The sequence below is a fragment of the Trichomonas vaginalis genome, chromosome VI, assembly GCF_026262505.1.
Source record: "Trichomonas vaginalis G3 chromosome VI, whole genome shotgun sequence".
NCBI lineage: Eukaryota > Parabasalia > Trichomonadida > Trichomonadidae > Trichomonas > Trichomonas vaginalis.
Window position 1 is genome coordinate 5124548 of NC_067208.1, and position 21787 is coordinate 5146334.

Sequence of the window (21787 nt, forward strand, 5' to 3'; positions counted from 1 at the left end):
ACAGCGTGAAATAAATTCTCTTGGTTTATTTGAGAGATCATATAAATTTCCATTCGGGAAGTACACTCTGTTCTCAAACAATTTGTTAGCAATTGAACAAATACTAACGTAGTCATAAACGTTTAAATCAAATTCTTTCAATATGTCATTGCGGAACTTAACAAAACCTTCTCTTAAAATTCTTACATCTTGTTTGCAATAAAATGAGCTATATTTTTCTAAATCGAAATGGTTTTCATCTATCCTGCAACCTTTGATGGAATCTATGTTTTTCATGAATGTATCTGCATCCTTGACAAACTTACATGCTTCAGAAATGACACCAGTTCTGTTGTCATTTGCTAACAAAACACTGCTGTAGTAGTTGTATGGAAATACTTCTTTCGGTCCTGTTTGTAAGTTAAACATAGCAGGAAATAGTTTAAGCTTCTTATTTATAACACTGTAAGAGTCTTTTATAATAATTGCCCTTCCTTTATATAAGCCAGTTATTTGCATTGTTCGTGAACCTTTAATGATGGGAGTTCCTTTCACTTCTGTCATGTGTCTTAAGATGAAGTTTATATCATAACCGAGGTTATGGAAATATATTAAACTCTTGTCAGGAAGTCGTTCCAAAAATTCTGTTGCACAGTTCTGACCCCAAATGCTTTCACTCACTGAACCATCTTCACTGTCGTAACAGATGTTAAAAGCTTTATGAAAGCCGTCTGTGCTACACTCAAAGTCAGCAAAGAAAACATGCTCAGGAATGAACTTACATTTAGCTTTATTTACTTCTTTTGACTCTGCTTTCTTCTTCAGTTGTACACAATACTTTGGAGCATATGTCAAATCTTTAAATGGTGCAAGGTTCTGTTTATATAAGTCAGTCGTATATGTGAAAAGTTCTCCATAAGAAATAGGTTCGAAATATTTGCACTCCCACAATGTTTTCATAACATCCCATAGCGGTGTAGTTCTATCCATGCGAACTACATATTTATCTTCTCTCTTTGTATAAATCTTCATCTGTTTCTCAATGTTCATTCCACCACACTCCTTCAAGATTTCTATATAGTTGCGAATGAAATATGTTGTCATTGGTAATCTTTCATTTAGCATGTAGTGGTCTTCAACAAGAAGTAAGTCAATAGTTCGAACAGTTTCACATTCTTTTGGTATATATCTCTTTATTTCATTATGTCTTGAGTCATTGAAATAACCAATGGTAACATTAAATGCTATACCAGTTGCGTCAGAAATTTCTTGTACTTTACTTTGAGGAAAGTCTCTAACACGAATGACTTCTCTCATGTGTCAATAGTTTCTTCATTTACTCCAGCCTGAATGCAAGCATAAACGAAGCAGTTATCTTCTGTCATAAGTGTTGCAGTTCTTTTGTTCAGTTCATTGAAGATTTGGTAGCGTTCAAGATTTATAGGTAATGTGCAAAGATACTTCCAGAACTGACCGCTTCTCTTCTTATAAAACTTCTTTTCACCATTATCTTTCCAAAAGCTTTCTATAAGTGCTGGGTTTCCTGTTTGCTTAAGAGCTTCCAAAATGGCTTTCTGGTCATTTGTCAGTGTGCTTTCATCTCTATATGGTCTCTTTTTTTGGTTTGCCTTTCTTTACATCTGACATCGTTAAGCCTTCATATTCTGTTAAATCATACATCTTTATTTCAGTAAGATTCTTTATGTTTGTCAAGAAGAAGTCATAGTGCATTTCAACAATACCTGCAGCATTTGCTTCTATCTCTGATATAAAGTTCTCCTTCAAGAGCTGATGTAGTAATGTTCCAATATTATTGAGGTTTAACAGAACATTCATACTTTCCACCAAGTTTATAACATACCATCCATCTTTGTTGGGAGTTTATTTTAATCTTCTCTAAGAGTCTCATGAAAACCTTACCGAAATGTTTGTGTAAGTAGTCTCTGTTTGGTTCATCTAAAGCTTCGATGTTAAAGTCAATGAGTCTATTGCCTGACTTCACATTTCTCTTCCTATTCTCTTCATCTTTCTTTAACCATCTCTCACCTTCTTTTGGTTTGTCGTCAATGGAACGAATGACATCGTTAGCTTTGCGAACTTGTTCTATAGCGCTCTTAAACATCTCTCTTCTCTGTTGTTTCAGTGTGTCGTCTCTTCTTCTTGTTTCACCAACGTTTGCATTTGTTATGTCAAACATTTCTCTTCTTACTTCATGAGGTACTGAACGTCTATGATATAAGTCAATAGCAACGTCATTTAAAGGAAATGCTCTTGCATGGACTTCGTCCTCGCCGCGTTGCGGCTTTATGAACTCATGAATTCTATCATAACTTATTGCACCATTATAGTCATTGAGGATGTCAGTGAGTGCTTTTTTGTTTGTTGCGTAATGTTTTGCAACATCTATGTTAGCTTCTGTAAGAAGTTGTTTTATTTCCGAGTGTTCTAACTTAGACAACTTCCGATACATCTTTAGTAGGAAATAAAAAAATATTTTTTTTGAAAAAATTAGATTAGATTTTTTAAAGTTATTTTTCAAAATAATTTAATATTTTTATTTTAATGAAACACATGCAAGATTGCAAGTTCTTTTCATACAATGCTCTCGCTACTGCCATCAAGAATGAGTTCAATAATGCTTCAAATGTTAATGTTATCTTTAACAAGAAGTTTGTGAAAGAATCTAAGTTTGGTCAGTATGTCAGACCATTAGCTATCGTCATTGACCGCAAACGTTATACTTCACAAGAGTTAGCAGTAGTTTTGAAACAAAAGAGTTTCTTCGTGAATGTCAAAGATACTCATTATACTGTTATAAAGAACTCTAACGTTGACTTCTTCAGTATTGCTATGAATCTTTCCGAACAGAAAGAATATAAGAAGGGTGAAACATCTGTGAAATATTATCCTTCATCTCTGAAGACAATAACGAACAAAGATGTCATACAGAAATTCTTACCAAAGGTTGAAGAAGCTTCTATTGACATTGACGAAGGAAGTGAAATGGTTGAAGAAATAGACCCTGAAGCTATTTAAGCAAAAATATATTTTTGTTCATTCTTCCTCTTTGAAGTTATCGAAATATTCTGTTATTTTTTCCTTCAGTAATGGTAAGTCTTCTTTGAATGTAAGTATTGTGCAACCTTTGATGTCATAGTGTGTTTGAGGAAGAGTATTTTTGACAATTTCCTTTATTTGCTCATTCGGTGTCATTGAAATCGGTAAGTTTTCACGATAGAACCAGTTTCTATCAGATTTATATATCTTAGCTAAGTCATAAAAGCTCTTGTTGTTTCTTCTCACTAAATGCAACATAACCATATCTTTATCTTCTTCTTTCTCCAACTCTTCAGTATATATCATATACTTATAACTCTTTTCCTTTCCTTTTGGTACCGAACGCGGTATTCTTTTCTGTATGCTTTTGTCTTTGGATTCAATGACTTCATCTTTTGCTTGAAGTTTCTTTTCCATCTCTCCACGTTCTGCTTTATATAGTTCATCTAACATCATGAAAATATAACAAGCATAACGAGGTGAAGCCCACATTGCTACAGCATTTACTAAAAGTCTATGAATATAATAACCTTTCAAACCAGGAGCCAAATTCTTGCGATTTTCGTACGGAATCTCTTCTCTCGGTTTTCCGAGGGAAGCAATCATATGAGGAAATTCTTCTAAAAGTTCTTTTGTCTGTTGGTTTTCAAACCAATGATATGCTTGCTTTGTAGAACGAAGAGCATTCATTATACTTTGCATTTGGTACATGTCATCTTTGACCGAACGAATGAGGCGAAGTTGTTTGTTATATTGTATGTATTCGTATTCTTCATTTATGGCTTCATGAACGATAGCAGTTGTTGTGTTCTCTAATGTTGACATTTCTGTTCTTACATACAAAATAAAAAAAATAAATAAAAATAAAACTAACTTTATTTTTCTGTGTTAAAGAAATGTTAAAAATTCATGGTTACATATGTGAAAAGAAGTCACGAACAAATGAAGGTCATAAGATTCAGCACATAATTCTGAATTGAATGGTGTGTCATACATGTCAAACCGTCAAGAATTGAAGGAGATACGAGGCTATAAAGATTTTGGATATTTTCTGACACACACCCTGAAGGAAAAGTGACAAAACACGACGATAGAAAAGTGACAAAATGAGAGAAAGTTGTTCCCCGACCAAAATGCAATCATGTTGAAAAGTGACATTTGTAAAGTTGGACGATAGGATTTCCTGAAAAAGTGCAAGACTTGTCTTGAATCAGGACAAGATTTGTCTTGAAAAAATACAAGACTTGTTCTGAAAAAATACAAGACTTGTCTTGAATCAGGACAATTGTTCTCAAATTTGAGAACTTTACAAGAAAAACTGACTAAAAAGTGCAAGTCTTGTTCTGAATCAGGACAAGATTTGTCTTGAAAAAATACAAGACTTGTTCTGAAAAAATACAAGACTTGTCCTGATTCAAGACAAAACTTTACAAAATGTAAACTTTACATAACCGTTTCTATCGTACATGATATTTAGTTGACATTGTAAACTATCTTCATGTAAAGTATGGCGGTTTGAAACCGTCAGGAACCTTCACTTTTTTTGACGAAGTGCGAATCTTCACTTCGTGTCATGATGCAAAAATAATGAGTTCATTTACTCACAATATTTTTGTACAAAACGACCCCAAACTTTTAACTTCTTTTCTGCAGCTTCTAATGCTATCTTAGCGAGTTCATATTCTCTAAATTCTCTCTTTAAATCTTCTTGTTCCCATTGGTCTAGTTCGTATGGAGAATCTCTATAATCATAACATATCTCACGTTCATGTTCTAATTGTTTTTCATGCATTTTTCTAACTTCTTGTTCGAACAAAGGTTTAGCATTCTCTACTGTATCTTCGAGTTCTTCTTCATCTAACTTCTCATGAACTTTCTTGTCTATGGAGTCCATAATATCTTTGACATAAAATGCATACTTTACAGAGCACCATTCAGCAACAAAATGAACGAAGTCAGGATGTATGTAAATACCTTTGAATTCATTTATAACACCCTTAGTAAGCTCATAAAATGCTTGTTTTGAGGTCGAGCCACTTTTGGCTCGACCGTATTCTTTCAACCAAAACTCAAGAATTTCCTGCATTTTAGCACTATTGAGAAAGCTGTTTAAATGGTTTAACTTTCCTGCTTCTCTTGCCATCTTTGTTGCATTAATGTAACCATCCTTGTCTCTACGTAAGACTTCAATACCGTTATAAGTGCCTTTTGTGAATGTTTCGCCATTAGATTTGTTAGTGAATGTTTTTGCTTCGACTGACATTTCTGTTCTTACCTACAAGATAAAAAGTTAGAAAAAAATAAAACTAACGTTATTTTTCTATCATTAAGAAATACATGAAAATTCATTATTTTTGTTCATGGGCTATGCCCCGCCGCTTTGCGTCTTTATGTTAAAATAAATGGTACCTTTAATGATATCATGACTGTTCTCGTTCATGTCTGATTTACATCTAATGAAAAAGTTTAGAAGAATTTTCTTATTCTTTCTGGCATATTTTTGTCTTTCCAGAACTCCCGCTCTAATGGTCCCAGATGTGTTGGCTTCGACTCTCTCAAGTTCTTAGATGATATAACATCTTCAACGCCTCCTTCATATCTTACTTTATAAGTGTCATCGTTTGTGTTATAGCCAAGTATTTCAATAACCACTCCTCGCTTTGCTTTGTCAATGGTTTCAGCAAGTTTGCCATTACTACTTTCGACTAATTTATGACGAGGATAAAACGCAATAGAGTCGTCGGCAGCTTTTATAAGATATCCATTACCTTGCGTAGAGTCTACTATATAATAATTTCGACTTAACCTTAAACGTTTCTTTGTCAACGGTTTGTCGTCAAGAACTACACGAACTTTTGTACCAGGAATGAGTGTAAATTGTCTTGAATTTCTGATATTTTGTGTTTGGCTTCGTTTCTTTTGTATATACTTTTCTTCTTGTTGTTGTGTCATTGAATTTGGTGTATGTCCTGTTGTAGAATGTGTTGAGGAATTATATACTTCGAGAAAGTGTTTCATTGTTTCTTCGGTAAAGTCTCGCTCTTGGTTTAAATCTCTGAGCGTTCTTATGAAGCGGTTAATGATACCGAGTATGTTATGGTTATGGTCTTCAGTAGTGTAGTGAGTTATGTTATGCTTAATGAGAAAATCTGTGATTTCATTGCTGAGGTATGCTGAATCCTGGTCTGATGTTAAAGTACTTGGGTTATGTTCTGCTACAAACTTTTGTAAAACTCTTAACACTTCACGAGTTCCTTTATTTTTCATTGGATATGCATATGCTTTGCGAGTGTTAACATTAATGAAGATGAGGAATGGTTTATGTCCTCCTTTTCTGCTTTGAATGAGAGTGTCAAATTGGTATGCGTCAGGAGTGTTGGAGTAAATTGGTAAAAAGTAGTCGTAAGGGTTTATTTTTGTTTGATGTACAACATTTTTGTCAAAGAACCTTTTCACTTCAGCTCTGTTAGTAAATCCCCAACTCTTTGCAGCTTCATTGAACTTCTTAAATGACCTCCATGGATGTTGTTCGAATACTTCTTTCAAGCTCATTTATGTAAAGTTAAAGATTTTAAGCAGCTCTGAACCATGCGAATATAGTCACAAATGGTGGCATGTAATCTGCACCCGAGCCTGTTGGATTTGTTGTGAAAGTGTGTGAATGATTTCCTGCGGTTCCACAGAAAATACCTGTGCTTGAATCTACTGGGTCACTTGAAATATCAGATCTATTCATTCCCTGTCTATCCGAACCTGCTGCAAGATTTGTATAACCTCTTTTTGTTATTGAATGTGAATGATTACCTGTTGTGTTTGTAGTTCCTGTATGAGTGTGCGCAGGTAAGTTTGCTTCAGTAATTTTCTTCGAACCTCCTGTTTGCTTTGAATATCTAGCACAGTATAAGAATTTGTCTACAATCTGCTTCCACGTACCAAAACCTAAAACACTTGCTGGATTTGTTAAATTCATTGACGTATAAATAGAACCAACAGGATATATGGTTTGAAGTATTTCTGTCTTTAATGTTTGAAGCTCTGTTTTGTCTGCTTTCTTATCATATAAATCTTGAGCAGTGAATTTAACATTATTTTCATCATTCATGACATAAACATTTTTACATTTAATTTTTTTCTTCGTTGTTATGTTTTCATTCGATGTTAAACCTTGTGGAAAGTTAGGAGGTTCATAATATAACGCATCCCCACCAGTTCCGCCAACCGTTCCTTCAATACTTTTTATAGCAACAGTAGTGAAGGATTTATGTGTATGGTTCTTGTCGGCTTTCTTATCTAACATTGCTGGTAGTTCATATGCTTCAAAGTTTCTGGCATGATCTTCAATGTTCATACTTTTGTTATTTAAGGAGTTTAGTGTATCTTTTACGCTTGTACTTGGATTTTCTAATGGTGCACTTGAACCAAGGGTATAGTTCAATATTATGTCGTCTGCTCTAACAGTAGTGAAGGATTTATGTGTATGGTTCTTGTCAGCTTTATTATTTAATGTAGCTTGAAGTTCATTTATATCGGAGATATTGTGTTTATGAGATTTCAAAACTTTGTTCGTTGCGTCAAGTTCATCTTTGTCAGCTTTACTTTTAATAGCATCTTCAACGGTTATTTTTGTCTTAACTCTCAATGTAAATCTTGGTTCAACTAATACACCGTTAACAAAGAAGTATGAAGCATAAATTTCATTGTGATAACCAAATGCTTCTGGTGCTTTACCTGTGTCATACTGTACAGTACAGTGTATGTCATAACCTTTAGCACGAATGAATTTATATCTTCTTTCATTAACATCTTCCGTCTTCACTTTTTCATCCTGTGTTAAATATCCATGGTAGTCCGTTATAATCTGTTCGTCTGAACTTATATAATGAACATGGTTTTTATCTGCTTTTTCGGCTAATTTCTCTTCTATCTCATTTATTTCAAGTTCATGCCTACCACCACCTCCAGAAGAAGTATTTTTCTTCAGCTCTTGAAGAACGTCCACTTCGCCATCTTTGGTGTCAATAATAAGACTTTGAGTTAAAACCTTTCCTGTCTTAATGGATGTTTGTAAAACTTCTTCTTCACCGTGTTCGGGATCATGGTCGTCATCATATCTTGTGAAATCAGAGATGTTGTCATACATTAAGCATATCTGTCTCAAAAGTTCTGCTATTTGAAACTGGAACGAAAGATATACAGAACTTTCATCATCTCCTAAAGTCAAGTCTGCTTTCTTAAGTATTTCTTGAATGTATGCAATGAGAACAGAGTACCTTGGAAAATATTCGAACAATATTTCATTAGCTGTTGGTTTTGGTGGTTCTTCTGGAGTTTCTGTTGTTTCAGTTCCTTCTGTAGGTTCTGTTGGAGTTTCTGCATCTCTTGACTTCAATGCTCTTGCTCTCAAAGACCTAAATGTTAGAGCACCAGGTTTTACAAAGGACTTTATAAATGCTTTAATAGTTCCTGGTAAGTTATTGTTAGCATTAAGTAAGTTCCTTATGCTTCCATCATGTACGTCCATAGCACTATGTAAAAAATCTATACTTTTCTTGTAGTCAGCAATAGACTGACTGTGATTTTTTAAAGATTTGTCAATACCTTTAAGCCAATCTTCATGCATGTCTGATACCGAGCCAAGAATATCATTTGCTTCCTTTAGTGTATTTTGTGCTTCTCGTAAAGTATCCAATCCCGTAAGTGCATTGTTTGCTATACGTCTTACAGTATCTATTTGACTCCTTGTTTCTTGCATCCAACCAGATAAAGTTTTAATAGTATCCGAACCATTTGAAATGAAGTTCAAAGCATTTTTAACGTCATCTAAAACTTCTTCACCAAGTACTGCCCATATCTTTCCGATTTGGTATTGAAGAACTCCATATGAAGCAGCTGTTAAACCAGTATTTATAAGGTTCCATATCCATGCTTTAGCAGTTTTTCCATCCTTTCCATCTTCACCATTCAAACCGTTTTCGCCTTGAGGTCCTTGTATTCCTTGTATTCCTTGTATTCCTTGTATTCCTTGTGGTCCTTGAGGTCCGGTGTCACCCTTCTCTCCTTTCAGTTCATCTTTATGTTCGTTATAATATTCTAATGTCATAAGGTGTACATCATTACTGCTACCAGCAACGCCGAGAATTTGTTTCTCATTCATGACTAAATTCTTTAGGCATTTAATGTTGTCGTCAAATCGAAAGCTCTTTAACAATTCAATGAGAACATTTAATACTTTCACTAATGAGGCATCTACTGTAGAATTTATATATTGCACCGTTCCATCATTTATGATGGGAACCTTGCTTGTTGTAATGAATGGGTCATAAGTGTTAAAAGTATCGAAATCAATGACTTTTTTAGTTTTTCCATCGTCAATGACTAAATCATTGCCTTCAATGGTTAAAGTTGAGTTTTCGTTTACTAGTTCATGTGCTCTTCTTGCTTCATTTGTTTCATACGCATATGCAGCAATAGTCATATTTTAATGAGAATAAAATGTTGTTCTATTTGCAAAGTACAGACCCAAACGAATACGGAATAGTAAAACTACAAACAAACTTAGGTCTTCAGAATGAAGCGCTTGCTTTCAGAGTTGTTGACTTCAATACTATCGCAACTTTTGTCATAACAGATGAAACAGATTTCATAGAGATTGAAATAGATGACAAAAGAAGTGTTATAACATTTCCTAACAGAGCTGGGTATAGAATAGATAAAATTGCTGGAGCCATAGATACTCTCATAAATGAAGAAACTATTGACAACATAGATGTCGAACTCTCTTCTGAGGGAACATTGAAGTTCAGCAGCGAGAAAGAGTTTAAGATACCAAGAATGAGTCATAGAGTACAACTTCTTTTGGGTGCATACCATATGACATTTCCTTTGAAAAGTGTTGACAAAACGATTGAGATGAAATCTGTTCCATACGTATGTTATGGTAATTGTTTATACATTGAGTCTAAAATAGCTAATGTCACAGGTATTTCAGGAGTTAATAGTAAAGGTTCAGTAGAATATAAGTCTTTCTGTTATGCAGTCAATTCAATGTTCATTCCAAACGTTCCTGTCATAGCAACTCATTTAGGTAAATGGGTTCGCATTAGTCCTCATAATTTGAAAGACATGCAATTCAGACTTGTTGACTTTCAAAGAGAGCCTGTAGAACTGAAGGCACCAGTGCGAATGACTGTTGAAGTTGACTTTTTAGAAAATATTAAATGCAACAGCTTACAAGAGAACTCAGAGCTAAAAATATAAAGTATGAACGTTATGTATTAGGTCATGAACTTTGGTTGTTGCTGTTTGATGAAACAAATGAGTTAGTTATGTCAGTCAAGAGAACAGAAAAATATTGTGTTAGTGAAAACTGCACCAAGTCAATAAGATTAGGTTACATTATGAAGATGAATTCATACTGTTGAAGAAGTTTTGGATAGATATTACAAATTGCTAACTTGAAATTTTTTTGACTGACGGCGCAAAGCGCCAAGATGGGCTCAAAGAGCCTCCTGACTGCTTTAATTTACTAAAACATATTTCAAACAAATTTATAGTCAGTAGATAGTTTTGTATACTTTCGAATATTTATACTTAAACTCAACTCCTGTAGTTCCTGGTATTTCAATGATGCGGATGTTACCTATTTTCATGAATAGTGGAGTTTGACCACAGCATTCGATTTCAGGGTCGAGATAGTCAATGACACATTGTTTCCCTGTTATTCGTGAGATAACATTTTCAAGGTCCTCCTTTGTTAGAATTATTTGGTTCTTACTTATAAGATTTGTCAAAAGCTTCTTATCGTCTTTGAGTAAAATTGTTTGGTATAACTGAAGAAGGTAATGGTCTACGTTATCTGAAGGATTTGTTTGAACATTTGTGTAAGGGTTGTCGTTGGCTTCTCTTGAAAGAACTTGGTCCAGTGGTGGATACTCTAACTTAACATCTGATGTAGCGTTAGCGTTTGAAGCTGTGTTTAAATTCACCGACTTAAGATCTGGTTCTTTTTCTTTCAAACACTCCGAACTATAGTTCTTTATGACAATATTGTTTGTCGTTCGTGAGTCAACATTTGATGTTGGTTCAATTGGAACATTAACGGCACCAGCTAAGATGGATTTGCTTCTCATTTCATATAGAATAAAAACCTTTTATATGTATGAAATGAACAATATACTCGACAAGGGTTTGAATGTAAAGCTACTAACGAATGAAAATATTGTTGAATTCACTGAGACAGGTGCTGTGTATAAAGATGTAGAACTACTGAACAAAAGAGCTAAGGGAAGAAGCAGGAAATGAACAAAGGGTGGAAGCCTATAAAAATTTATGTCAATGATGGCTCAGGAGGTTCAAACATAAAGTATGCAGAAAGTTATAGAGTTTATGCTCTCAAAGGTGAAAAGCCTTCATTTAAGAACAGCTATTCTAACGCATATCCTCAAAAGCTAACGGATGGGGAAGTGGATGATATGAATGACAGCAAAAATATTAACAGAAATGGCGACAGAGATGCATGGAATTTGTTTACCATCAGTCAATTGAAGGTTAAACTTTAAAACAATGTTGGTCGTTCCCATGGAATATTTTTGACTTTAATGGTATTAGTCATGATATGAATCTCAAGGTATGAACGAGGAGAGATGAGAGACTTATATGCTTCCCAAATTTCTTCAAAAGGTAATGTTATACCTGACTGTTTCCAAATGAGTTCAATATCATACGTGAGAAACCTTGAAAGATAACGAAGTCAGTTATGAGACGTTTTATGTTTAAAGCTAAAAACCTCCATGTTTGCATAAGTATTGCTACAGTTAAGTGGTAATGTCTGACTTTAGTATGATGTTAGCTAATGGTGAGTCTGGTTTTGACACTAAACCTTTTCCGGCGAAGTCGTCACAAACGAGCAGAGTGTTTGAAGGATATTTTTTGAAGGGGTATTTTGAAAGTTTTGACAGAATGTAGTTTGTAAGTCGTTTCATATCGTAAACTCCTGAGTATTGACGTAAGTGGTGTTTGTCAATAATTCTTTCCATCTCCTCAGAAGTCTTTTGCATTCCTGACTGTATAAATTCAACGATGGCATAATATTTCTCTTACGTCGAATGTAACGTTGAAGAAATTCAATGAGTTCACTGTCTGGAACTTTAACGACAGAGGCTTGAACTTTTGACATAAATGTTTTCGCTGTTGAGTCCATAGAGTCTGAAGTTGCTGATATAATGATTTGGTCATAGTAGAGTCGTTTCCTAAACGCTCTGTTATGAGTATATGACGAATGAGGTTAAATGTCTTACCTGAACCCATCTCTTCCACAATAGAAATACACACCATTTGAAAGAATTCATAATCTTTGCTGAAAGGAAGAATAAGAGAAGAGTTAAGTTTGTCTGTAGTTTCATTCATGTCTTCATCTACATCATGTATTAAATGCTTCATTTTATCTCCATTAAAAATGCAAGTCAGAAATATTCAGAACATAGCACCGAGTCTAACTGACAAGAGTATAAAGATATACTATGAACATGTTATGATGAAACCAACCAAAATTCAAGAAAGTCAGTATACTTATGAATATCCAAGACACTGGGTAGAGTATGTAGGAGGTGAGAAAGCTATTGAAATCAGACAGGTTCGAAGTATTCCAGCAGGAAGAACAATATTATTGAAGAACTTTAATGTTTTGAGATATAATGATGAAACAAAGAAGCAAGATAGTTTCCCTGTTGCTGTGTATGTGAACCTAGACACAGGAGATGACATGAAAGTTTTTAACACAAAGCTTCAAACGGTAGTGAGAGAACAACTGACTGCGGAAGGCATCCATTACCTTCAGAAGTTACCATAGCATATAATTTTGAAACAAACTCAATAGATTTTAAAGTCATCTCTGCAAAGAAGTCAGGATTTACATTTAATGAAGCAGATGTATATTCGAATGAAAACTTCAAAGCTATTGCATGGTTAGATAATGACGATTGCTTTAAGAAAATATTTAAATTCAGTGACTCAAAGATGTCAATAGATGACCTTCGTGGAATGTTACCATCGACGTTTACAGTAGAAGGTTCAGCAGGATTGCTTACAAGATTGTCAATTGGTGGTATTTGGTCTCGTGAGAACATTGTTATAAAATCCAGTATAAGTGAATTTGCTGAAGAATCTATATTATGTCTTTCAAACTACATGTATTCGCCGCCGAAGCATTATAGTATAACAAACTTTGTCAGTAAGTTTAACATAAGACTTGTCGAACCTTCTTCAATGAAAGATGTTGTGCTACCTAAAGATGGAAAGGATGGACTCATTATTGAGATGATTTTAATAGCATATTAAATGAGCTTGTTCTTGAAGGTCATTCATGATGAAATAACTGTTGTAGAAGATGTTAGCAATTGTTCAGACATTTTGAAGCGTATAGATGAGATAAGAAAGAAGTTATGAATGAGAACGCTTATGTTTCATTGACTTTCTCCAGTAACGAGAACTTTTATGAGATAATATTGAAGAGAGATGATTTTAATATGGGGTAAATGGTAGCTTGGGCAGCTTTAGGCGCAATGGGAACAAAAGCATTAGCATTTGGAGCAAAAGCACTTGGAGCTTGTGACGCAGTAAATAAAATGAGTGGAGGAAGGGTTTCAAAGACATTAGATGCAAATAAAGGAAAGATTGGAGGCTGGGTTGTAAAGAAGTTAAGATTAAATAAAATAGGGCTCATAAATAAAGCATCCAATTTGGTTGCGACTGAGTCAGAAAATGCTTTAGGAAAGGACGATGAGTTTGCAAAACACGCAAAAGACTTTAATGACCAGATGAAAGGTGAAACAATGCATTTAAATAGAGTCGATGTAACTAAAGAAAATGTTTCTTCTCCACCAGTAGTTCTTCCGTATGGTCCCTATGGAATGTATGGAAACCCTTACGAAAGACCATTTGACCCATTGACTGGTGGAAGTAACTGGTATCATTACGGCCGAAGAAGAAAGACAGTCAAGTTGGAGACAGACGTGAAGAAAGCAACTAAAAAGAAACCAAGGAAGAGAGTTATAAAGCAATGAATTCAACAGGGTGAAAAACCGGGTGAAAAAAGAGGTGAGATTTCACCACTTCACCTAAATTTATTTTTGTGCTATGTTTTCATACGTGTGAGGGTGGTGATATCATTTATTTTTAAGTTTATTTTTAAGTTTATTTTTATATAAATGACGAAAACTATTGAGATAACAAACTACAACGGTCATGAGTTCAAGAATTTGTTCTTCGTTCCTCGTGAAAATACATTCTATCAGATACGAGGGAGAAAGGGTAAAGTTAGTTTGAGCGTTTATGACAATAAACATAATGGGAGATATATAAAAGCAATAGATACAAACGGTAAACGTGTTTCATTAGCTTTGTCAAAACTTACATACATTTATTTTGACAGTGATTTTGACTCTGACGATTGGAGTGACAGCAGCGATACTGAAGAATATGAACTATTGTGTGAAGCACAGCAATGGGAAGCGCTGCAATACTTTTGTAAATGAGAACATTAGTGGGAACGTTAGTGAGAACGTTTATTTTTTCATTAGTGAAGTCGTTAGCGAAAATGTTAGTGAGGTGAAGTGGTTGGCGGCTTTGTAAATATTTAAGGTTAAGTTAGTGTTGTCGTTTGTGTTGTAAAATATACGTCAGCGGTTTTGTAAAGTGTCAAACCGTTATCTTGGGTAAGGTGGAACGCAGTGCCGCCGTACCCAAGATATGTATACTAACTGTTGTGATTCCAAATGCGATTATTAAGGTTCAAGTCGCTAATGTTTTGAATGAAGATAGAGCAGTAAGAATTCTTACAAGGGCAGGTAATCAGATTGTTGAGCAAAGAGCTTCAAAACACGATGAATGTTTGAAATTAATTCAACACATTTTGGAAATTGTCGAAAGCCGAAGGATTGAACCTAATGTCCTTATTCCATCTTTGAAGGCAATATTAAATTTGGCACAAAGAAGTTTAAAGGAAGAGTAAGCAAGATTAGATAATTTGGACTTTTTTTAAAATTAATGAATAAACAGTATATTTTTGAAGTGTAAGCTTATTTACCTGAAGCTATATTACTTAATATAACATTCAAAGTATTATTGCTATTTATTGGAGAACAAATTTATGTAATTTTCACATGAAAATTGATAAATTTGTATTTCCTTATGATAATCAATTTTTGTATTTGTAGAGAGTCTCCCTGCATGATATCAAGACTTGGCTATTAGTCTTTATCCATTTTTGAAAATTGTATTGTAAATTGTAAGAATTTCTGAATACTACTACTATAAAATATAATTGCTTATCTATGTATATTCTCCCTGCATGATATCAAGACTTGGCTATAAGTCTTTATCCATTTTTGAAAATTGTATTGTAAATTGTAAGAATTTCTGAATACTACTACTATAAAATATAATTGCTTATCAATGTATATTCTCCCTGTATGATATCAAGACTTGGCTATAAGTCTCTATTCATTATGAGTATGACCCCATTTTTTTTACAAAAAGTGCCGAATTGCAACTTTGTCCCAATCTCATTTTTTTACATGGATGAAGAGTATAAAGAGCTCATAGATAGCATTCCAACGCCTCCAGTCATTATATGTGAGATAACTAACCATGATGAAGATGAAATTACATTGTTTAACGAAAATATTAATAACGTTTTTAGAGAAATAATAGAGAACGTCAATAATGAGAACTCAATTAATCAAAACGTACTTTGTCTATATGATTTGATGAATGAAAAGAAGGGAATTCTCATTGATTCAGATTTTACCAATGACATAATTCAAATTTTATTCGAATATATTGTTCGTCTTGAAGTTCATATGCTGAAGGCACTTCAAATCATTGAAATTTATTCTGAATTACCAGAACAAGCAGTTAATTTATTTTATAATGCGCCGTTTGATCTGATTTTAGAAAATTTATCTTATGAGAATCCATTTTACAGCATAACTGCACTAAATATACTCAGAAATATACTGTATAATGAAAAATTATACCCAGAAATAGACAATTTACAACCTTTTGTTCATGCATTGACGATCGCACTGCATACAAACAACAAAAAGCAGATTGTTGTTGGATCGCAAGTATTTTATCGATTATTACAGAAAATTCACGAGCAAAATCAAGAATCTTCTTTTATAGACGAAATATGGGACTCTGCAGGCTACGTATTAGGTTCTCAGTTCGAAGGAAGTGAAATGTACATTGCCCAAATCATGGATTTACTGTTACATAATGAAAATTTTATGATTAAGTATTTACAGGAATATACAGAGATTCTTACTAAGCATTACCAATATAATCCGTTTCTTGTAGTTGTTTGTTCGCGTCTTATCAAATTATATCCAGAATCACTGAATTTCTTTAATTTAGACGAATTCCTACATAATCTAGAGCAAATTGACGGACTACAAGAGCAACAGAGAAACAACCAAGTGCCCATGACTCTTTTCTTCTTAATCGAAGCTTTAGAACATCCAATTTGGGAAATTTTGAGTCCTCATGTCACTTTTTGGTTAATTTATTGCATCAACAACAATGATTCCTTTGATTTCAAAGGGAAATTATATTCCACACAATTTGTCGCATCCGCTTTAGTCATTTCTCCACAAATTGTTTTTGATAATAATATTGTCGGAGATGTCATAGCTTTTCTTGATGATGTGTTCGATGAAACAACTGTAGCAACATCGTATAATAGTAAAATCATAGATGCAGTCAGATCTTTGTACTTTTGTTCGATCAAAATACCAGAAATTGCAAATGAAATCAAGTATAGCGATTTAGTAACAAGAATATTGGAATACACATACGAAGATGATGATTGTTATACTAAATTTGAAGATTTTCTACATATTATGTCAGAAGATAGAGAATAATTTTTTGTTTTGTTTAGTAAATATGTTCTTTGTTAAATTACTATTAATATGATTTTACTATTTTCTCTAATCTAAAATATGTTTTATTTTTTGAATAGGTCTTTCAATTTTATTGAGATATTTTGAAATAATCATTATTAGAAAATAGAATAAACGATTATTTGTTTTTTTAGAGAATGTTAATAAAATGGTTGAAAAAAGTGCCATAATTTTGAATGCATTTCAACGGAGTTGTCTATCAATATTATTGATAATTCAATCGGGAAGTATAAAATACATAGAAACAAACATCAATTTAAGAATAAAAGACTCTTTGTATACAAAAAAGAACGTAGAAGACAATGACATATCAAGTTTTATCTTTCTTTGATGGCGCAATTAAAATATCTAATGCGATAAGTTCAAAAGTCTACGAGACATCCACTAATCCACCTGAAGTATTTTTAGAATATCCATGCACAAGTCCGATAGATTGTTTTCCTTATGAAATCCGCTTACTTCAAGGAAAATACTTTCTAAAAGTTTGGGGCGCCCAAGGTTGCAATGTAACAAATAATATGCAACAGCCACTTATTGAAGGAGGCACAGGCGGCCATTCCGCAGGAGTTTTTATTGCCAAAACCACACGAACTCTATACCTCCATTTAGGAGGGTAACTTTCTGAAGTTTACAGATCATACTCTTTTTTTTCTATACAGCCTATGAGGATCTCATATATTGAATCCAATTATCTAAATTCCGCGTGCATTTAGATTGTTTAGACATATATAACATTTCTTGAAAGATTTCGTTAGATATTAAGGTTTTTAGATTAACATTTTGATAAAACAAGCACTTGTTCCATTTTAGAACAACAATTGAACTCTTATTTGACTAATATGATGTGAGATCATCAAATGGTTTCTAACTTCATGAGATAAAATGCGATTTCATATTCAAATATTCATCTGAACGCATTTAAAATCCAAAGATAACTAATGCTATATACAGAGAATTCAATTATCATATAAAGTTGTGATATTCACGTTTGTCGTAGATATAGGGTGTCCAAAGGTGTGTTTAGCACAAACCTGAATACTGCGAATAGAAAGAAACAAGTTACATATATATAAAGTTTATTTAAATATAATCACCATTGGATTCAATCACGCGTTCGCAGCGATCGATCCAGGCTTGAAAGACACGCTTTAAATCATCATGAGAAAATTGCTCAAATTGCTCTCTTACAAAATTTTCAAGATCATCTGGACTCGCGAATATATCATCATGAGAAAATTGGTGTAAGAATGGAAAGATCCAGTTTGAACAAATTGATATCCTTGAAACATATCATGCAATGGAAGAATGCCAGAAGAAGGGATTGACAAGACATATTGGTGTTTCCAACTTCTCAATCGAGCAGCTCGAAAGAATTTGGTTCAACTGCGAAATCAAGCCATACGCTAACCAAGTCGAATGCAACATCTACAGGCAGTTCAAGCCACTCCTCAGCTATTGTGAGTCCCACAACATCTACTTGATGGCACATACAACAATTGGCCATCCACCTCTTAAAGGTCCATTTGGAACAAGCCTTATCAATGACCCTGTTGTCAAACAAGTTGCAGATGAAGTCAAGAAGACAGGTGCCCAGGTCTGCCTTAAGTTCTTACAGCAAAAGTCCAAGAAGTACGTCCTCATCCCAATGTCAATGAATCCAAAGAACATCAAATTAAATTATGAACTTGATTTCACATTATCTGAACCACTGATGAAGAAGCTTGAAGAATTGGATAGATTCTATTCATTCTATGACTATGCTGACTTCTTTGGAGTTGATATCCTTAACCTCGGCACTAACAGATGGGGTCAGTAAAATTAAAATTGAATGAATAAAAATTTGATCAATTGATTACAAATATGAAGTCTTTTTTTTTGTTCATTTTTTGTAAGCATTCTGGATAGTTTAAAAGTATTTCACTATTGTTTTTTTGGATCAAATCTGAGTGCAACTACATGACATTGAACTTCATTGTAAATTTCAAATCAAGATTATTAACCTCATTATTTATAATTCAAATCTAAGCAATAAATACTTTTCGAAGCAAATTCAGTTTGTCTATACTCTTTTCATCTTTGATTCCTGTATAATTGTACTAATTATTATCGAATCAGTTGAATTGTAATAATTTTTACCAAGTTCATGTATTTACAGAGATGTTCATATATATTAGAGGGAATTTGATTGTTATTTTAATGAATATAAAACAAATTTCAAATTATTATATCGCATACTTTATTAATAACAATACAAAACAATATATATTAATTCATTAGCTCGGTTACTTTCTGCTTGAAACATTCTTTTTCACGAGCAATTGTTCTTCTGCAAATTTCTAATTCATCTTGCTTTGTTGCAAGAGTATCTATTGTATCTGCAAATATTCTGTCCAAACCAGAACTTTGCTTTATATCTATCTTAAGTTTTTCAATTTCTTTATCGTAATTTGCACATTTTTCGCAAAGAGAGCGCCATTTAACAAATGGAGACTCCACAGTCTTTGCATTTATTTGAGCATTATAATTTTCAAGTTTTTCTTTCAATGCTTGCTTCTGTTCATTGAATTTTTTCTCACGAAGAATTTTTTGTTCTTCAAGTTTAGATTTTTCAGCATTTTTGCGTTCTAGTTCATTTTGTAACTTCTTGTATTCATCTTGGATTGACGAAACCCTTGTTTTAACCGAAATAATTTCATCATTTAATTTTGACAAATTATTTTCATATTCTTCCTTCTGGGATTTCTGTTCGTCAATTAAGTTCTTCGAAGATTTACGTTCTTCATTCAATTTTGCAATTTCTTTTTCTAAATCTTCAATTTGGTCGTTAATTGACTCATTTTTGACCTGAACTTCAACTAAATCACTTTTGAGGCGATTTATGGTCTCACTTTGAACCTTTTCCGTTGATTCGTAAACGGATTTTAATGTTTCCAGTTTTGTTTGCAAAGATAACAGGGTTCTAGGGTTGGAAGCCTTTTTATCATCCAATGTAATCTTCAATTGTTCATGTTCTACCTCTGCCTGAGTGATTTGGGACTCTAAATTTTGTTTATCTTTTTCAAATTGAATATCTTTGGTTTTTATTTCGTTATGGAGAGTCTCCGTTTGAACGTTTAGCTCCAAAATTTCATCATCAAACCTTTTTAGTTGATTTTGAGTAAAAATTTTCATGGCTTGGATTTTATTTTCAACTTTTTTACGTTTTTCGGTTTCTTGCATCATCTCTGCTTCATTAATTTTGTTTAGAATGTCTGTTCTTTGATTCTCTAAGTTTTCTTTTTTGGAAAATAAATTTTTTTGTTTTTCTTTGAAAGAAGCGGCTGTATTTGCAACAGATGTAGCATTAGCGGAAAGTTCATTTACTGTTTGTTGTAGTTTTTCGATCTTATTTTCTTTTTCTGTAGATCTTTCGACGAATGATTTTGTTTTTTGCTCTAATTCTTGTTTTTCTTCTTGTAATTCGGCAATATTGTTTTCAAAATCGGCAATTGATTCATCAACTTTCTTCTGATCGTAGAGTAAATCATCATAAGCCATTTTTCGTTGATCTAATTCGAGTTTGTATTCGTCTACCAGTCTTTTGGCTTTACTATGCTGTGCTTGAACAGAAGATAGTAACTCGTCTGCCTGAGAGACGTCGTCAATTTCGCTTTGAATTGATTTTTCATTTAACATAAGTTTATCAAAAAGAGCTTGGAGTTTTTGCTGTCTGGTATCGAATTCTTCAAGTAATGAAGCCCCAGCAGCACCAATTTGATCAATGACGGTTTGATGTTTTTGAGCTTCATTTTGTTGTTTTTCCAATTCTTCTTCAACAGCTTTGATTTTAGCGATTAATTCTTGCTTTTTATTATCATCGTCGACATGCTCATCTTGATTTGTTTGCTCTTCATGAATTGTTTCTTCTTCTTCCGAAGAAGAAGAATATCCTTCTAAAATTTCTTTAGATGCCGATGGTGTCGGTGTAATAACAGATGCTTCTCTGCTTTCAAAGTCATTATCAATGGTTTTCTCTAGATTTGTGATAAAATTCGAGAATTTTCCCCAAAGACTTGACATCGAAATAAAAAAATTTACTGGCGTGAAGAAATATATTTAATCAAAGAATGCATGAAGGTTAGCAATTTTCACAGCAAATTTATAGATTTCATATGTAAAATGGTTGTAGAAAGGTACTTCATTAGTATACATAAGCTAAACATTGTTGAGGTAATAGTAAATAAGGTTTGGGGTATTTTGGATATGCTTATTTACTCTGGGACTTATGCATAGACCACTACCATACAAACAAGAAAAGAAATTTATAAATCTTCTTCAATTAGACTTAATTAACTTGGAATTAACTGTTAATGTTCTGCAAGATCAAGTGTATATGATAAAGCGATATTGTTAATGATCTAAACTTATTTGAAGTAGAATTTTTTATTTTCCAATGGATATGACAGATGGACTTGAGCTTATAGAATTATTCAAGGATCAAATTGATTGTTATAATAGGCTATACAAACTGGACACATTCGATGACGACGAAATTGCCAGTATTTACAAAGATATCAAAAATAAATTGATTGAAACAAAGATATTTCTGCCTTACGAGATGCTAGTGATAATTGAAAATGCATCATTATTCAATAATTGTTACATTAAATCATATTGGAGCATTTACAAAAAAATATTTGAAGATTACAATATAAAACCAAGTGTAAGAATCAAAAGTGTTTTCGATTACATGGTTTATAAAGAATTTGGGATACCACTGGATAATTATAATAATAAAATAGCATACCAACAAT

At 33.3% G+C, this 21787-nt stretch overlaps 13 protein-coding genes and 1 pseudogene across 14 annotated transcripts, besides 3 other annotated features; 5 read left to right on the top strand and 9 right to left on the bottom strand.

Annotated features, from left to right (window-relative positions):
• Positions 1-14794: part of a mobile genetic element that runs on past the window's edge.
• On the bottom strand, positions 266-1083 carry TVAGG3_0808500 (organellar and viral DNA polymerase type B; the record flags this gene model as incomplete). The annotated part of the gene is made up of 1 exon (XM_051247622.1): positions 266-1083. A coding segment is annotated over one exon (818 nt), but the record flags the coding sequence as incomplete, so codon positions are not given.
• Positions 2100-2449, bottom strand: TVAGG3_0808510 (organellar and viral DNA polymerase type B; the record flags this gene model as incomplete). The annotated part of the gene is made up of 1 exon (XM_001299288.2): positions 2100-2449. A coding segment is annotated over one exon (350 nt), but the record flags the coding sequence as incomplete, so codon positions are not given.
• Positions 2542-3015, top strand: TVAGG3_0808520 (uncharacterized protein; the record flags this gene model as incomplete). Its single annotated transcript, XM_051247623.1, has 1 exon — positions 2542-3015. One exon carries the CDS (start codon positions 2542-2544, stop codon positions 3013-3015), a length of 474 nt encoding a protein of 157 aa, XP_051083098.1.
• Positions 3034-3642, bottom strand: TVAGG3_0808530 (KilA, N-terminal/APSES-type HTH, DNA-binding family; the record flags this gene model as incomplete). Its single annotated transcript, XM_051247624.1, has 1 exon — positions 3034-3642. One exon carries the CDS (start codon positions 3640-3642, stop codon positions 3034-3036), a length of 609 nt encoding a protein of 202 aa, XP_051083099.1.
• Positions 4634-5299, bottom strand: TVAGG3_0808540 (uncharacterized protein; the record flags this gene model as incomplete). Its single annotated transcript, XM_051247625.1, has 1 exon — positions 4634-5299. One exon carries the CDS (start codon positions 5297-5299, stop codon positions 4634-4636), a length of 666 nt encoding a protein of 221 aa, XP_051083100.1.
• TVAGG3_0808550 (integrase core domain containing protein family) lies at positions 5503-6588 on the bottom strand (the record flags this gene model as incomplete). The annotated part of the gene is made up of 1 exon (XM_051247626.1): positions 5503-6588. The coding sequence occupies one exon, from the start codon at positions 6586-6588 to the stop codon at positions 5503-5505; it is 1086 nt and encodes a 361-aa protein (XP_051083101.1).
• TVAGG3_0808560 (organellar and viral DNA polymerase type B) lies at positions 6608-9511 on the bottom strand (the record flags this gene model as incomplete). The annotated part of the gene is made up of 1 exon (XM_001307924.1): positions 6608-9511. One exon carries the CDS (start codon positions 9509-9511, stop codon positions 6608-6610), a length of 2904 nt encoding a protein of 967 aa, XP_001307925.1.
• TVAGG3_0808570 (uncharacterized protein) lies at positions 9541-10293 on the top strand (the record flags this gene model as incomplete). Its single annotated transcript, XM_051247627.1, has 1 exon — positions 9541-10293. One exon carries the CDS (start codon positions 9541-9543, stop codon positions 10291-10293), a length of 753 nt encoding a protein of 250 aa, XP_051083102.1.
• On the bottom strand, positions 10930-11165 carry TVAGG3_0808580 (uncharacterized protein; the record flags this gene model as incomplete). Its single annotated transcript, XM_051247628.1, has 1 exon — positions 10930-11165. A coding segment is annotated over one exon (236 nt), but the record flags the coding sequence as incomplete, so codon positions are not given.
• TVAGG3_0808590 (uncharacterized protein) lies at positions 13051-13371 on the top strand (the record flags this gene model as incomplete). Its single annotated transcript, XM_051247629.1, has 1 exon — positions 13051-13371. The coding sequence occupies one exon, from the start codon at positions 13051-13053 to the stop codon at positions 13369-13371; it is 321 nt and encodes a 106-aa protein (XP_051083104.1).
• Positions 14792-15598: a mobile genetic element.
• Positions 15599-15608: 10 nt separating this feature from the next.
• On the top strand, positions 15609-16955 carry TVAGG3_0808610 (armadillo (ARM) repeat-containing protein family; the record flags this gene model as incomplete). The annotated part of the gene is made up of 1 exon (XM_001307921.1): positions 15609-16955. The coding sequence occupies one exon, from the start codon at positions 15609-15611 to the stop codon at positions 16953-16955; it is 1347 nt and encodes a 448-aa protein (XP_001307922.1).
• A 1039-nt stretch (positions 16956-17994) lies between these two features.
• Positions 17995-18213: a mobile genetic element.
• Positions 18075-18213, bottom strand: TVAGG3_0808630 (annotated as a pseudogene). Its single transcript has one exon. A coding segment is annotated over exon 1 (139 nt).
• Positions 18214-18291: 78 nt separating this feature from the next.
• Positions 18292-18810, top strand: TVAGG3_0808640 (oxidoreductase protein; the record flags this gene model as incomplete). The annotated part of the gene is made up of 1 exon (XM_001307920.1): positions 18292-18810. One exon carries the CDS (start codon positions 18292-18294, stop codon positions 18808-18810), a length of 519 nt encoding a protein of 172 aa, XP_001307921.1.
• Positions 18811-19058: 248 nt separating this feature from the next.
• Positions 19059-21053, bottom strand: TVAGG3_0808650 (uncharacterized protein; the record flags this gene model as incomplete). The annotated part of the gene is made up of 1 exon (XM_001307919.1): positions 19260-21053. The coding sequence occupies one exon, from the start codon at positions 21051-21053 to the stop codon at positions 19260-19262; it is 1794 nt and encodes a 597-aa protein (XP_001307920.1).
• Between the last annotated feature and the right edge of the window lie 734 nt (positions 21054-21787).